This window comes from Helianthus annuus, chromosome 13 (genome assembly GCF_002127325.2).
Source record: "Helianthus annuus cultivar XRQ/B chromosome 13, HanXRQr2.0-SUNRISE, whole genome shotgun sequence".
Classification (NCBI taxonomy): Eukaryota; Viridiplantae; Streptophyta; class Magnoliopsida; order Asterales; family Asteraceae; genus Helianthus; species Helianthus annuus.
This window is the reverse complement of record NC_035445.2, coordinates 13,418,695-13,434,529: the sequence shown is the minus strand read 5'-3', so window position 1 is coordinate 13,434,529 and position 15,835 is coordinate 13,418,695. Positions and strand designations below refer to the sequence as shown.

General features: G+C 35.9%; 1 protein-coding gene across 1 annotated transcript; it reads right to left on the bottom strand.

The window, feature by feature from the left end:
• Positions 1–13,427: 13,427 nt before the first annotated feature.
• On the bottom strand, positions 13,428–14,249 carry LOC110902476 (putative germin-like protein 2-1). The gene is made up of 2 exons (XM_035982128.1): positions 14,141–14,249; positions 13,428–14,084 (listed from the first exon to the last, which is right to left on the bottom strand). Exons 1-2 carry the CDS (start codon positions 14,247–14,249, stop codon positions 13,513–13,515), a joined length of 681 nt encoding a protein of 226 aa, XP_035838021.1. The 3' UTR covers positions 13,428–13,512.
• Between the last annotated feature and the right edge of the window lie 1,586 nt (positions 14,250–15,835).

Below are 15,835 nucleotides of genomic sequence, written 5' to 3'. Positions count from 1 at the left end.
AGACCATTTATCACTATTTAACTTTCCAATTCTTTAGCATGCCGTGATCGTCCACTGATGTACTATCATTTCCTCTTTTATACAACAAAACTCATTTTTTAAATTTTATCATGTTTTGGTTTTTTCAAATTTTCTAATGTTTTTGGATTTTCTGTGAAATTTTTACTCCCCCTAAAATGCAAACACATTTAAAGGAAAATTTTAAAACAAAATGTACAAACAAATAGACAACTGATATCAAATCACTTCAAATCGCCATCCACTCGGCATAAACAATCAGAACTCCCCCTCACAACAAACTATTTTCCCATTGTGATTTCAAAACACTTAAGTTTGTTTTAATCAAATGGTTTTTCCGGAAAATTAGTTTTGTTGATTTTCAAGCCACTTGTAGGTTAGGGGATAAATTCATCATTTGTTCTCCAAAATACCTACTTGTAAGTATGGTCCATTCAAGTTCAACTTAATGACCTTGATTAACCACTAGTCAATGAAAACCTCTTTCAACCACTTACAGGTTCACTCTCCAATCATAATCACTTGTAAATCAAAATATAACAATTTAAAGATATCACCTGTACAATTTACCAAACAAACATTTCAAGGATGATGCCGATTCCTGCTCCACTCTTACCAACCTGGGAGCTCCGGCAAGTGAGGTGTTTAATCAAACATAATGTCCACCCAAGCCTGACCAGCCTTGGGTGATTTTGGAACACATCTTTCCCATCAACATTTTGATTTATAAAATTCTTTAGCACCTTTTACCTTCCCATCAACCATCTTACCGAAAATATGTTTGACTTTCCCATTGAAAGCCTTCTCAACATCAAATTCTCCCTTATTAGCAAAGAATTGATTTGAGACCTCAACCATTTCCACTTTCGACGTCAGATTTTCCTTTGACAATTTAGGAAAATTCTCATCGTTCACTTCTGGAATGGAACTCACAATCTTTTTCTCAACCAATGACTCCTCTGATTTTATGGAATCAGATTCATTGTCAGAACAACTATCTGTTTTAACCACCCACTTTTGTTTACTCAAATCACCTCTTCTTTTGTAAAACCTTTTTGAACTTTCTCCTTCCTCAGAAGTAGAATTTTCAAACTTTTTAACATTTTTCACAAGTTGTTCTTTCTTATCAACACAAGTCTTTCTCAAAACATAGTTAGAAGAAACTCCCTGTTTTTGGTAGTTGGTCTTGGGGCAATTCCAAGCTATGTGTCCAACTTCCTGGCATTTGAAACAGGTTCTTCTGTCAATTCTTTGAGCAAACTTTCTCACATTCTTCTTCACTTCAGCAAGAAACTCCTGGTTTGACTGTTTCCAGAAAGGTTTCTTCTGCTCATCTTCAGAACTCCCACCTGAAACAAATTTTGTTTTTGGTTTATAAGTTTCCTGATTTTTATAATTTTCTGACGAATTAAAACCAAGACCTTTCTTTTTGAGGTTACCATTATGGTTTGGTTTCTTTTGGAAACTATAACCACAACCATAACCCATTTTCCTTTTTACTCTTTGTTGAATCCTTGAAGTGTAAGGTTTAGGTTTTTCAGAAAGATTTAAATCTTTTATTTCAGAAATATTAATTTCTGTTAATTTGAAAACCTTTTTGATCATTTCAGTTTTAACACTTCTTATTGGGAATTCATTATCAGAATATAATTTGTCTGAATCATTCAAAATATAAGCCAAATTAATTGATTCATCATTCAAATTAGATTTTGATAATAAAGATTCTTTGTTGTAAACCCTCTTAACCGGTGAACTCGGACTCTTCTCAGACGAACTCGAACTATCTGACTTAGACTCCGACTTTGACTCTTCATCCATATCCAACACCTGATCGACAACTCTCTTAACTAACTCAGACTCATGATCAGTGTTAGACGCTGTGAATGTGACATCAATGTTGTCTGGTAATTCATCAGTGATTTCAGACTTTAATTTGATGTTTAGAGCCTTGTCTACCCGCTCCTCATTTGGTTTCCTAGGGGAATAACTCTCAAAGATAGGAGGCGGACATCTGTTATACTTGACACATGGTTTCTTACCAGTATCAGCATCTTCGGTCTTATCCTTCTTGAAAGCCTCAAGACCTGCAACAGTAGGATAAACACGATCAATCAAATAATCACACGTAGTGTAACTCAACAGTAATCGTTTAATCCTTTCACTCTCAATCTTCTCAATTTCCCAGCTCCTTCAGCTTAGCACAATCTTCAATGTAATCATCGATGACGCTTTGCTTTGTCATTAAAGTTGCACTCATTTTGTCGTTTGCTTTTTCAACTTCTGAATTCGTTCTTTCAAACTATCAACTGTCTGGTTCAGTACATCGTACGACTCTTTAACATACTTCACATCAAACAGTAAATCTTCCTTCATTTTCTCCAACTCAACAATCTTTTTATCTTTCTCTTCACAAATTTTGCAAGATTCTGAACATTTCTCACAAGGCTTAGTGACTTCAACCACCTTCTCAACTATCTTTTCAACTTCTACAGTCTTTTCAACTTCAACAAGTTTCTCGACTTCAACAATTTTTTCTATTTCAACAATCTGTTCAACAATTTTCTCAACTTCCACAAGTTTCTCAACTTCAATGATTTTCTCTACCACTTTCTCCACTTCAACAATTTTTTCTATTGTGTTTTCCGTCACAGCTTCAACTTTTGTTTCTTCAGCTTCTGTCTTCGCCTTTTCATCAGCGAGTAATTTTACTGCTTCCAGCTCTCTCTTCAACCGGGCAATCTTCTTCTGATTCAGCATCTCAACTTTATCTGCATAGAAAAAATTAAAACTATCAGGATCAATGTTTTTTCTACATTTGTTAAGATACTCTTCCTCATCATCTGTATCAACATCACTTCCAAGATCTAGAAATATTGGAATTCTTTTCTGACAATCTTCATTTTCTTTCAAAATCTTGGTAACAAGAGCTACATCAGGTCTAGTCACACCAAGTATGTAATTGTCCCAGCTAAATCCCTCTGCAACAAACTCGTCACTTTGATCTATTATCCCATAATAAGCTTTCTTATTTGCTTCTTCGATCATTTTCCCATGAGCAGTTTTCTGATCCTTTTGTTGAGGTTGTTGATCGATCTGATGAAAGATTGATTTCTGATAATAATTGCTCTTATCTTGACTCCCAGTTGACTCTTGGTTTTTACACTCCCGTTTAAAGTGACCTTTTCCTTTACATCGGAAACAGGTAACCTTTGACTTGTCAAAACCCAGTGGAGAGGTAGCCATTCCTCAAAACTCATCTCTGCCAGTAATTTGTTGAAACTTTTCAGCTCTCCTGCATGCACTAGCCAAACACCACTTCACATCCATCAATTCAAGTTCTTCTGCATCGATTTGGTCGTAATCTTCTTTCGTGAGCATTGGATTTCCAATTCTCCCTGCAATCAAGCTTTCATACGACTCTAACATGGCAACAAGAGATGCCATGTGTTGCTTAGCCACTTCAGGAGATAAATTTTGACCATTCTGAATGTTCAAAGTCACATTGCACTGCAGATTTGTAGAATTTTGCTTCTGAGGGCTAGGTGTGTTGCTGTTTGGATCAAATCTTGAGAATGATGAAGCATTTGGACTAGATGACCCATCAGCACTAAAAGCAGTACTAATCTTCGGACTCTGGCTAGGGGTAGCCTCAAACTTGTTCCCTCGGTAGTACAAACTGACATCCTGTTTAGCATTTGGATTTGTCATGATAGCTGTCTTTTGAATATCCAGCTCCTGTTCTTCAATCTTCTGGATGAATTGTGCCAAATTCATACTCTCGGACATTCTCATGAGTTTCACAACCATCAAATACGTTCCCCACTTGTGATGTGGCAAGGCTTCAGCTAATTTATCGACCCACTCATCATCCTCTTTCTGAATATCCAATCTACCCATTTCCAAAACCAGATGACAGTATCTATCAATGGTCTGCTTTGTTGTTTCATGATCAAATGCAGTAAACATGTCAAACGATTTTCAATAAGGCCTTTTTGTTTTTGATCATATCAGCACTCCCTCTGAATTTCTGAATCAAAGCCTCCCAGATTGATCTAGTTGTTCCGTTATGTTGAAGTAACACAAAAATATCTTCTTTAACTGCTTGCTGAAGAATGCTAATCATCATCTTTTCACTTGTGTATTTCAGCTTGTCAGCTTCTGTAAAATCATTAAAACCCTTTTCAAGCCCGCGTTCATTCTTTGGTCTTTCATAATCTTTTAGCAATGAACACTATGCTTCAAATCTGTAAGCTTGAACCCACTTCTCAAATCGGTTTTTCCAACCCTGAAAATCCTCAATGTACATCAGCTTCGGTGGTTTCTGATGAGTACCCGTCTCATTCTCACTAGACACTATTTCAGCAGTAGTCACAGGTGCAACGGGCGTCGTGAATGCATTGTAAAACTCTTCAGCCATGATTCCGTAGCACGTTTTTCAAAAACAGTCAACTTCGAGCGAAATAACAAGTTGGAGCGAAATCACAAGTAATTCAGTTTCAAGCGGAATAGCAGATCTCGAGCGGAATCACAGTTAACTTGGGGCGAAATCACAAATGTAATTTGGAGCGGAATCTCAACTAACAATTTGGAGTGGAATCTCAACTGATTTGGAGCGGAATCTCAACTAACAATTTGGAGTGGAATCTCAGATGTGACTTGGAGCGAAATCAACTGCTACTTGAAGCGGAATCAACACGTTGGAGCGGAATCAATCGGGTGATATATCAAGTTCGAGCGAAATCACAGGATATGCTTTCGAGCGGAATCATTTCGAACATCCATATCAACCATTTTTAGTCCGAATTTTGCAGTGAAACTTTCAAAGGTTTGTTAATGTCCACTTTTATACAGTCTGTGAAAAATTCAGCTGATTTTGACCGTTCAAACTTGTTCAGATTCAAAAAGAAGGTGTAGAAGTCAGAAAATGAAGCTGTTTTGGCAAGAACTCCTCGTCCTGAGCTCTGATACCACTTGTAGGATCGCGTGCTAACCCAAACGAGTCAATCAGAAGAGATCTTATTCGTTTCAGATGCGGAAAACAAGAAACGGACTATAAAAACAGCCTGATATACTTAAATCTGTCTTGTATTGATGATTTCACACTGATTACAAACAAACGGCACTTCGGCAGCAGTTCGGTACCGGAAAACAAGAACGTTACATCTGATTTCGCTCAAGAGGGTATTTATAGGGACCCTGATTCCGCTCGAAGACACACAGGATCAGTTGGAGCGGAATTAGACAAATGTGATTCCGCTCGAAAGTGTCTAAGGTCATTTCGAGCGGAATTAACCTCTTGGAGCGGAATCAAAACTTTAACACACTAACACAACCTATTTTCTCATACAACGCGCCCTGATCTAACATATCTAATACTAGACTCGATACAAGACGAAGTCGACAGATGTATGCACCAACACATTTCAAAACGACTTTCAGAATCAGTGCGTACGTGTATCACTGTTCCTGGATTAGCCTTCTCCAAGTTATAACAGTAGACATGTAGTTCGGCAAAAGAACTTGCTGAACTTCCCTACAAAATTTTTAATGCATTACATTTCCCTCGCCATGGTTGCATGTATGATAAATTTACTTTTTCTTTAATTCTAAAATCCTTTACAATTTCGGTGGAACGGTATATGTGGCCACAATCTTTGAATTGTTCTTTTAATAAGCTACCCACCACCATTAGGTTTGCTTGACGCATGTGTGGATGTGTCTGCGTCTTAGAACATGTACATTTATTTGTTAAAATGTTTAACGTAAAAAACATCACAAGATTCCCGACTCCCTGCCCTGAAATTCCACTAGCAATTCTCATCAATACAAGATGCTTCATAACGAGTTTTTGATGATCTGTCTACTTTATACGAAACACTTTCGGACAGACACATTTTTCCTAATTCAATTTTCATGTCTTGCTTGTTACGGAAAGTATAACCTATGTAAAACGGGCATTTATTTTCACCAGGACAAATATCAATATCAGTTAATCCCGATTTATTTGTTGCGTTAAATTCATCGTGAGAAAAAAACAAGTTCATTAAGATCGGGACATTTAAATTCATTGGAAGGACCACAAGAAGATGAACCAACACCAACTTCTTGCACCACATATAATTTAAACAACTCTGAAGGATTTCTTTTCGCCAGATTGAAAAAAAAAGTAAAATCGGAATCGCCAGTTAAGTTATATAAATGGGACCGGTAAAAGTTGACATTTTGTAAGATAATCGTGTGATGTTTCGAAGACCTGTTGACTCACTAAAATTTTTAAAAAACGTGTTATAAGAAACTGTAGTACAACTTTCAAAACCATGTCCAAGTGAATCTGCTTGGAGAACGTACTCAAGTTTCCCGTCAACGACTTCCCACTTGCCACCAGAGTAAACCACAAATCTAACTGCCATATGAAAGGAAAAAAATATGAAGATATTAACGGTAAAAGTTGGAGATCAAATTTTGCAAAATTTTATGAGTAATGGCCCATACAACCCAAAAAACATGTAATAAATAAAGCATATAAAAGGGAATACTGCCTTTTTCGATAAAGCGTCATAAGACTCCTCACAAGAGTCCATATTGGTTCTAACGCGTCACATTATAACTTTTCTGAACAGGATGCGTCACCGACGCATGTTAGGCGTCTCAAGAGGTCTTCGAAACTGGCATATGATGCGTCAGTGGATGCTTTCGAAGCATCACTGTGACGCCTTCGCTACCTGACACGGGAAGCGTCGCTGGACGCATAAGAAGAGCCACCATGACGCCTTCTATACCTGACACGGGAAGCGTCGCTGGACGGATAAGAAGACTCGGAAGATGCCTTCGATACCTGACACGTGATGCATCGCTAGACGCAGGGGAAGAGTCGAAAAGACGCCTTCGGTACCTGACACGTGTTGCGTTGGCGGACGCATCCGGAGAGTCTCAAAGACGCACGAGAGTGGTCTGAGCCAGGCGCATCACACTAAGCCAGATGCAAGCTAAAGTGGATGCGTCGAGTGGACGCCTTCGAACGTCGTTACTTGAATTCCTAATCATTGAGAAACGTGTCACTTCTATATTTAAGAACGCATGAATGAGCCCTGCAGACGCAAAAGGTGTCTCGTAATCGGTGATGCGCTGCTCCTCCGACGCATGAGATGGCCAATTTGGTAAGTCAACATGATTCTTGGCAATTTACGTAAATTCCCCATTTTAATTTAGTCAAGTCAAACGGTTAACTTGTATATTTTCATATATACATTGTGAATGGCTTAGCTCTGTTCACTTTGTATTCCTACGTAGGTAGGTAACGCTTACCACTTGGGTCAACTACACAACTCTTGGTTTAGGGTTACATGACGAGTGTAGTCAAGGCATTGTACGTTTAACCCTAACTACGCCCACTCGAACTGATAAAGTGATACCGGTCCTTCAATTTATGATGTATGAAACTTGTGCTTCAACTCTTCCAGAACCATAGGCCTAATGTTGGGTAAGCACAAACAAAGGGCGCTCAATAAATCAGTAAGTGTGTCATTAATTTAAGGTGGTGCAGCAATATCGATTTTAGTTATGGGATTTACTTTAATATTATATTAATCATGAGTCAAATTATTTTGGATGATTCGTAACATGTGGCAAATCATGCAATTTTTTTAATCCAATTTTATATTTTTGGTGATAATTGAAACTCCTTTTAACGCTCAACACTATTGATTTTATATGTCATATTTAAAACTACGTTGGTCGTTTATCGCAAACTAGATTTTAATTAATAAACTCTTTTATTAGTTATGAATTTAAAAATATAGTGTTTATAATTTAAACCGCACTATTTTATCTCTTTAATAAGCACCTTTTATTTAAATATACCTTTTCGAGTTAACTTACCCCCTTTATATATCTCGTTGTTTTACCGTGATTGTGAAATATATTTATTTGGTGGTCTAATTATTTCCTAAACAATATACCAACCATGCATAAAATAAATAAAAGCAATTAACCAAGCACTTAGATGTTTGTTCGGTTCGGTTTGGTTTGAGCCATTGGTATAACCGAACGGGCCTAAAGGTATGAACAAAACAATTCACATCCTGCACGCTCCCACTTATCTTGAGATTTCCATCTCTGATCAAATTGCTCCATCTTTGGTCTTCAATATTTGTTTTCTTTGGTTTTAGATTTTTTTACTACACACCTTACATAAAAATAAACAAAACCTATCTATACTTAAATTGGGGGTTCCAAATAACCCTTAGAAAAATAAAAAGATTGATGATCTAGTGCTCGATTTATATTAAAAAGATTTCAAGAAACAACTCGGACTGTCTAGTGCTTGATTTATATTAAATCACAACCATAAAATGATAAAGGCTTGATCTTTTCTCAAACAAAAGTTTTGACAAATAAAACATCTATTGATTGTATTGTTAAAACCAATACAAAAGCGGTTCAAATACCACCGTTGGACTAGTCGGTGTACAATTTTAATTTCAATAAAATCTAAGATTATCCACTAATAATTAATATCTCAATTTCAATAAAATCTAAGATTATCCACTAATAATTAATATCTCCTATTAATTACATAAAGCAGAAGCCTGTACAACAAAACCAACTAACTAGTTCGAGTATTCCAATTGCAATCTTTAAAATAATACAACCATAAGGGATTTTCAAAAAACTAACCTTTTGATAAAAAACCTATGTTTCACATGTTGATCCAACAAACCACCAAATCAACAATTTAACACACTACTTGAAACCAGAATACCCGAACGTGAGACCTAAGAACACATCATCGTCAAACCTGGTTTTCCGACGACTGCGGAAGGTAGTGCCCGATGTGCAGCATGGTGGAAGAGTTGCAGCGGGGTGACATCGTGGAGGGGCAGCGTGGGCGGTGATCTTCAGCTATGGAGCAGCCAACAGGAACCTCAGTTATTGGTCCAGCGGACCGACAACCAACAAAAGGAGGGTGGCGGAGGTGGGTGTTGTTATTTGTGAGTTATTTTTGTGTAACCCAAAACCATTATAAGCTCTTATATTTATACACTACCTATTGTACTTAAATACAAACTTTTTAATATATATATATATATATATATATATATATATATATATATATATATAGTGAAAGTGTAAAATACAATATCCCTTAACGTACAATATGTACGATATTGTGAAATCTCACCTTATAAAAAAGCATGTTCTAAATCGCATGTTGGTATTTTTGATGAAATCGCATGTTGGATTTTTTAGCAATTTCGCATGTTGGTTTTTCAGCACAAATCGCATATTCAAAAGTGAATTCGCACCAGATCGGACGGCGATGATTGCGTACATATTGTACGATAAGGGCCATTGTACGTTAACCTAATCATATATATATAGGGGAGGGTTATCTTGAGAATGCTAAATATTGCGAGAACCATGAGAACGAATGAGAAAAGCAATCAAAACAGATTTTTTTTAATACAAACCTCATTCTAATTAAAGTACAACATCAAAAAAGAATTCACAACATCAAATATTTCATTTTTCCTCTCAAAATCACTCTTACTAGATTTTTTACACATGTGTAAATATAACACATTTACACATGTGTAAATATAACACATTTACACATGTGTAAATGACAAACTTACACATGTATAAATTTTCGTTATTTACGTATTCATGTAAATTTAAACGTGTAAATTTAATTTCTAATATTGTAATTGAATAATAACGATAAGTGTAAAAAAATTTGAATTTGAATTGTTTTTGACCAAGTTCTGGTGGTTTTTTCATTTGTTCTCACGGTTCTCCTGATATTTAGCGTTCTCATTTAAACCCTCCCCTATTTAAATTTTTTTATCATATATATATATATAGGGGACCGCTAAAATGAGAACCATCTCGAGTTGTAAGAACCGTGAGAACTACACCGTACGGGGCGAGGTGGACCAAAATTCTTTTTCATAAATGTAGATGCGTGTATTATAAACACATTTGTAAAAAAAAATTCAAAAAAAAAATGCCGTGTGTGTAGTTTTGAGCAGAACAAGTTTGTGTTTACGAATACCGTAAATCTTACCGGAAAATTTACGATACCCGTAAACACAAACTTGTGGTGCTCAAAACTACACACGACATTTTTTTTAATTTTTTTTACAAATGTGTTTATAATACACGCATCTACGTTTATGAAAAAAAAAATTGGTCCACCTCGCCCCGGATCAAAAAGTTCTCACGGTTCTTACATCTCGAGGTGGTTCTTATTTTAGCGTAGTTCTATATATATATATATATATATATATATATATATATATATATATATATATATATAGGACAAAGATCCGTTAGGAACCACCCTTTATTGCGAGAACCGCGAGAACCAGTGTGAACACAAACAGTAATACCTAAAAAAATCTAAAAAACACCCAAAAATTTTTTTTTTTATTTTTTTACTATTTTTTATATAAAAATCGCTACTTTTAGTATCCAAAAAAAAAAAATTTTTTTAAATTTTGTTTTTTTAAAAAAAAATATATTTTTTTTGGCTACTAAAAGTAGCGATTTGAACATAAAAAATAGTAAAAAAATAAAAAAAAATTAGATTTTTTTTTGATTTTTTTTTTTTGATTTTTTTAGATTTTTTAGGTTTTTTGGGGGGTTTAGTTTTTAGCATTTTAGCTAGGGGGGGGGGTGGGGGTGGGGGGGGGGGTTTAGGTTTTTGGGGGGTGGGGGAGGGGGGTTTAGGTTTTTGGGGGGGGGGTGAGGTGGGGGGGTGGGGGGGTTAGGTTTTTTTTAGGTTTTTTGAGGGTTTTAGTTTTTAGCATTTAGCTTTGGGGGGGGGTTAGGTTTTTTTTTTTTTGGGGGGGGGGGGGGTTTAGGTTTTTGGGGGGTGGGGGTGGGGGTTAGGTTTTTTTTAGGGTTTTTTTAGGTTTTTTTAGCTATTTTAGCTTGTGTTCACATTGGTTCTCGCGGTTCTCGCAATAAAGGTGGTTCTCGCATGAACCTTACCCTATATATATATATATATATATATATATATATATATATATATATATATATATATATATATATATATATATATATATATATATATATATATATATAGTCGTTTAGTTTCATTTATTATTTGGTTGATGGATATATAATTAATGGGTTGATGGTAAATTTTTATAGTATTTTATTTAGAAAAGCTAGAAAGTTAGAGCGACACGTATTTGTAAAATTTAATTAATAGGTATAATATACATCTTTTAAACCGGTAGTATAATATATATATTTTTTATTAGAAAGCATATAAACCGGTCAGTAAACAAAATAATTTTTTTAAATAATAGATAATTGCCAATTATACGGGTTGGGGAACCGGTCTTTTAAGATATGCTAATTATTAATGGTCGTTTATCCGTTGTATTTAGCTTCTCAATGGTTTAAAGGTTTTCTTTTTTAATACGGTCATATAATTTAAACAATGTATCCTTATTTTAAACAATGCATTTTTTATACCCGTATCATAAACCGGTTGATTAAAATGGTCCTTTTTATACTAGTGGTATAATTTAGAGATATCAACGAAATTTAAGTGTTCATACATTTGTATTCACGTGTTTCTGAGTAAATATGTGGTGTTAGACTATGGGGCGTGGTTTCCCTTCCCCAAATCCACATCATCACCACATCACCCTCCCCTTCCACATCATCATCCTCCCCCAAACATGGGGTGTGGTTCCCCTTTTTTTAGCACGTTCTCTTCGAGTTGGCAGCTCTGGTTCAGGAGTTGGAACTTCATCTTCGATCTGGGGTCATCGTTTATAGTTTATATTGATAGCTTAACGTGCATCCGAATCACCCACAGTATAACCCCTTGATGCACTTGTTTTAGATCTTTTCGCTTCTGAAACCTCATTAGGCACCACATTCCACTTCTCACATCTTCTCAATATTTCATACTGTCTCATGTAATTCCACGGCCCGTGTTTCTTGGTGTATCTCTCAACCGCCAACGACAAAATAGTTGCATCATCTTCACCACTTTTAAGATTGTTCCGTGCATGTTAAAATATACCCGCAAACAAACCAATTTTTTCATTCATCTCTCTAAATTTTGAACTAACGGAATGGACTAACGATATGGGTTGTGTTGCGTCAACTTGAAAAATTCTTTACAAACTTAGTTATAAAAGCCTTAACGTTTTCGCCTGTTGGATGCAAATTAAAATTTAAAATTATAATAATTATTTAGAAATCAAACACATATTAATTTTAGTATTTTATTTAAAAAATAAAAAAAAGAATATACCTAAAATCGAATTGGTAGAAGCTTTAACCCAAGCTCGTGCAAGCGCTTCCAACTCGTTTGGGGTCCAAGGAATGATTTCCGCCTTCCCGCTTCCTTTTCTTGATCTCTTAGAGCTCGTTTTTCCCCTTCTTAGTCTACGTGGTTTGTGGTTGCGTTTCGGGTATAGCATTGTCATCTGTGGCTAAAGAAACGAAATCGTGCTCAAGTGCGGTTTGAGTCAACGGATGGAACGGCGGCATTTGTACACCTTTGTGATTGCATTTGCATTTGCATAGCATGGTGGTGTTGTTGGTTTTGCATTTGCCAAGAGTTTTGAGATTAACTAAAACCGCCAAATGAAAATGGCTCCATCGGTGTGGTGTTGTATACGAGTGGGTGTTGGGTCGAGAGAGTAGCGGGTGTGTTGGGAAAGCATAGGGGCGGGTTCGGTCGGCTCGGATCCATGATTTTTTCTTTTTATGTTGAAAATGACTTTGGATTTGATGTTGAAAAGAATATTAAAAATGGGGTGTGGTTTTTAGAGATCTAAATGGAGCATAAATATGATTTAAAATTTTTTTTTTTTTTTGAAAATACGACCATTTACAACGGTCATGAAATGCAACGGTCAGATAAAATTGGACGGGGAGGTCGGGGATGTTCTCCCGTGCGCACGGAAGATGGGACCAGGGGCGGTGTTCCTCGTCGGAGTCCCCCTCCACGTTGGCTTCCAGATGGGCTTCCCGAGAACATACCGAAGGGTCTTATATACTCCAAACAATTTTAATCTCATTTCAGTGACATATAATTGATAAATTATTGTGATAATTATGACAACAAGTTTGACATATTTGTATTAATAAGGCTAACTTATCGGTTCTTAATTTATATATCAGGAAGACAAGGAACTGACTTAACATAAAATTTAGTCAAGTCAAGTCATACGGTTAACTTGTATATATTTTTAGTTTGAAATATCATGCGCACTCTAATATACTCGATAATTAACTTTAGCCAATAAAATTCTAATTTGTAGCACATGTCGGTCTTTCATTTCACTGATTGACTTTGAAACACGACTATGACTCCTTTTTATAATTTAGATCCTTATTAATAACTATATATTATATATCACAACCAAAACAATAGTCTTTTTATTCACTTATAATTTTTAACAAGAGAGAAAAGCAAACAGTGTTACAAAATTAGAGTTCAAGAAATCACATAAAAGTTCAGAATTTTGATTGAATTTGACGAACCACCTTGATGTCAACTTGAAAGGCCTTTGCAAGAATATCCTCAGCGATGTCAGGGTTTGATCCAAACACAGCATTTGCAATGGTAATGACACCTGGATTTTGACTGCTCAAACCGGCAATAGCAAGTGCGTGCCCATATCCCACGTTTTTCTGGAAGTGAATTAGACCTTGTGGAAACACAAACACGTCACCCTTCTCAAGCATTTTTGTGAATAGGCGGTTATCAGGGTTAGATGTGACAAAACCAACCAGAAGACTACCTTCAATGACGGTCAAAACTTCAGTGGCTCGAGGGTGCGTGTGTGGAGGGTTAATACCCCCTGGAGCAAAGTCAATACGAGCCAAGGAAATACCAAGAGTGTTGAGTCCTGCTAACTCTGCTACTGTCACAGCAGTCACATTAGAACCCACGTCATTCGATGTATTTCCCATTACGTGAAGCCCTCTAAAGAGAAAATCATCTGCTTTCACAAGCTTTGCATCTTTGCAAACCACACCATTCACGAGTACTGCATAAACAAATATAGAAACCTTATTATGGACACCTATAAATATAGTATATCATTAAACCATGAGCTGCAACAATCTTTTATTCTTTTACCTGGGCTGTTTGCATCTGCCACACAATAGTCCTGGAGAGGACTAGGGTCCGAAGCAAAAGCAATCGAACATGTTGCCAACAGGACACCGAAAATAAGAATACGAGACATCATTAGCTGGAGGCGAAAAACCTGTTTATTAGGAACTTTGATGGTTTAAGGATTCTATGAAACAAACTGTGTAACTTGGTAGTGCTTTTATAGTAAAAGAATAGGATTAAAATATACAAAGGATGAGTTGCCTCACTACCAATAAATAATACACGTTTGTTGAAAAAGTAAATTTACGAAGAAGTAATCAACTACATCCTCATAAGATTTTTTCAACTTTTGTTCAACCATAAATTAGAAGTCAGAATGCATTGCGCTGATACATTTTGTTTAATAATCATTTTTATTAAGATTTGGTTTGTTGGATCGTTGAATGTTTATGATGTATTGAACTGATCAAGAGGTTTAGTTGAACACCATTTGATCATGGCATGGTAGTATTTACTGGAAAGTTAGTAGAAAAGATACTTTATTAATTTGAAATACAAATAGTTATGGAATTATTCAATAATGTTTGGCCCGTTTTGCGTATAAAAAATATTTTATTAATTTGTATCGTCATCCGCTTGAGAAAAGATCTTGTCCTCACGGTCCGCTAACAGCTTCTTCCACTAAGTTGTTAAGTCATGCTGATTTGCTGGTGTCTTCATTGTTATTATATAGAGGGTTACATTTAGGGCCAGGTTTGATAGAGAACCTGGTGTTTGTAGATCTTGGGGCTCTAGTATAAAAAATATCTTTATTCAGAGCGGTTCTATATAAAACCGCTACATAAAAACAAGAATACCTGCCACAAATATTACTCCCCTAGGCCTTCTACTTGGGATCGTTGTATTTACCATTTTTATAGCGATTATGATTAAACCCCCTCTATTTTAATACATACTAGGATTTTGACCCGCCGCGCGTTGCGCCGGTGTCGAAAGTTAAAGTAACTCGTATTTATACTGTATATTTGACCTGACTCTTTACTTAAAAAATTACATCGACATCGACTGAAAACGTATTATATTTGACCCGACTTGCTTTCAAATACAATTTACAAACGTACACAAAATAAGTATAAAACGTATTATTTTCCACTAGACTCGCTTGAGAAAAAAGTTTATGTTAAAACGTGACTCATTTACGTTGAAACGTGAAAAATAAAATGACATGTACGTTAAAACTGCGATACACAGCGCGTTACGTCGGCGACACCTTAGCTGTTTATAGCTGACGACAGGTTGTGTGATGCGTTAACCACATAAAACATGTGTTTGATGTATCCGATCAAACTCAGTGTAACCTATATAAGCATTGTGGTTACAATGTACAATGATGAAATTAACATGTGATACCCGCACGTGACATTACACGTGTTTTTTGACTTTGTTACACTCGGTACGTTCGTGAAATTAACGTCATTAGATATATATATATATATATATATATATATATATATATATATATATATATATATATATATATATATATATATATGGCTCGCTCATTGCAGTGTAAAGTTGTAACAATATTTTAGACTACCGTGTTCTCTCTACCTGTTCTCTCTACCACTATGTTCTCTCTACTACTGATCATGACGGTGACAGCGAGACCTAACATGGTTTGACCACCGTTCACGGCGGCATACACGGATACCTAAT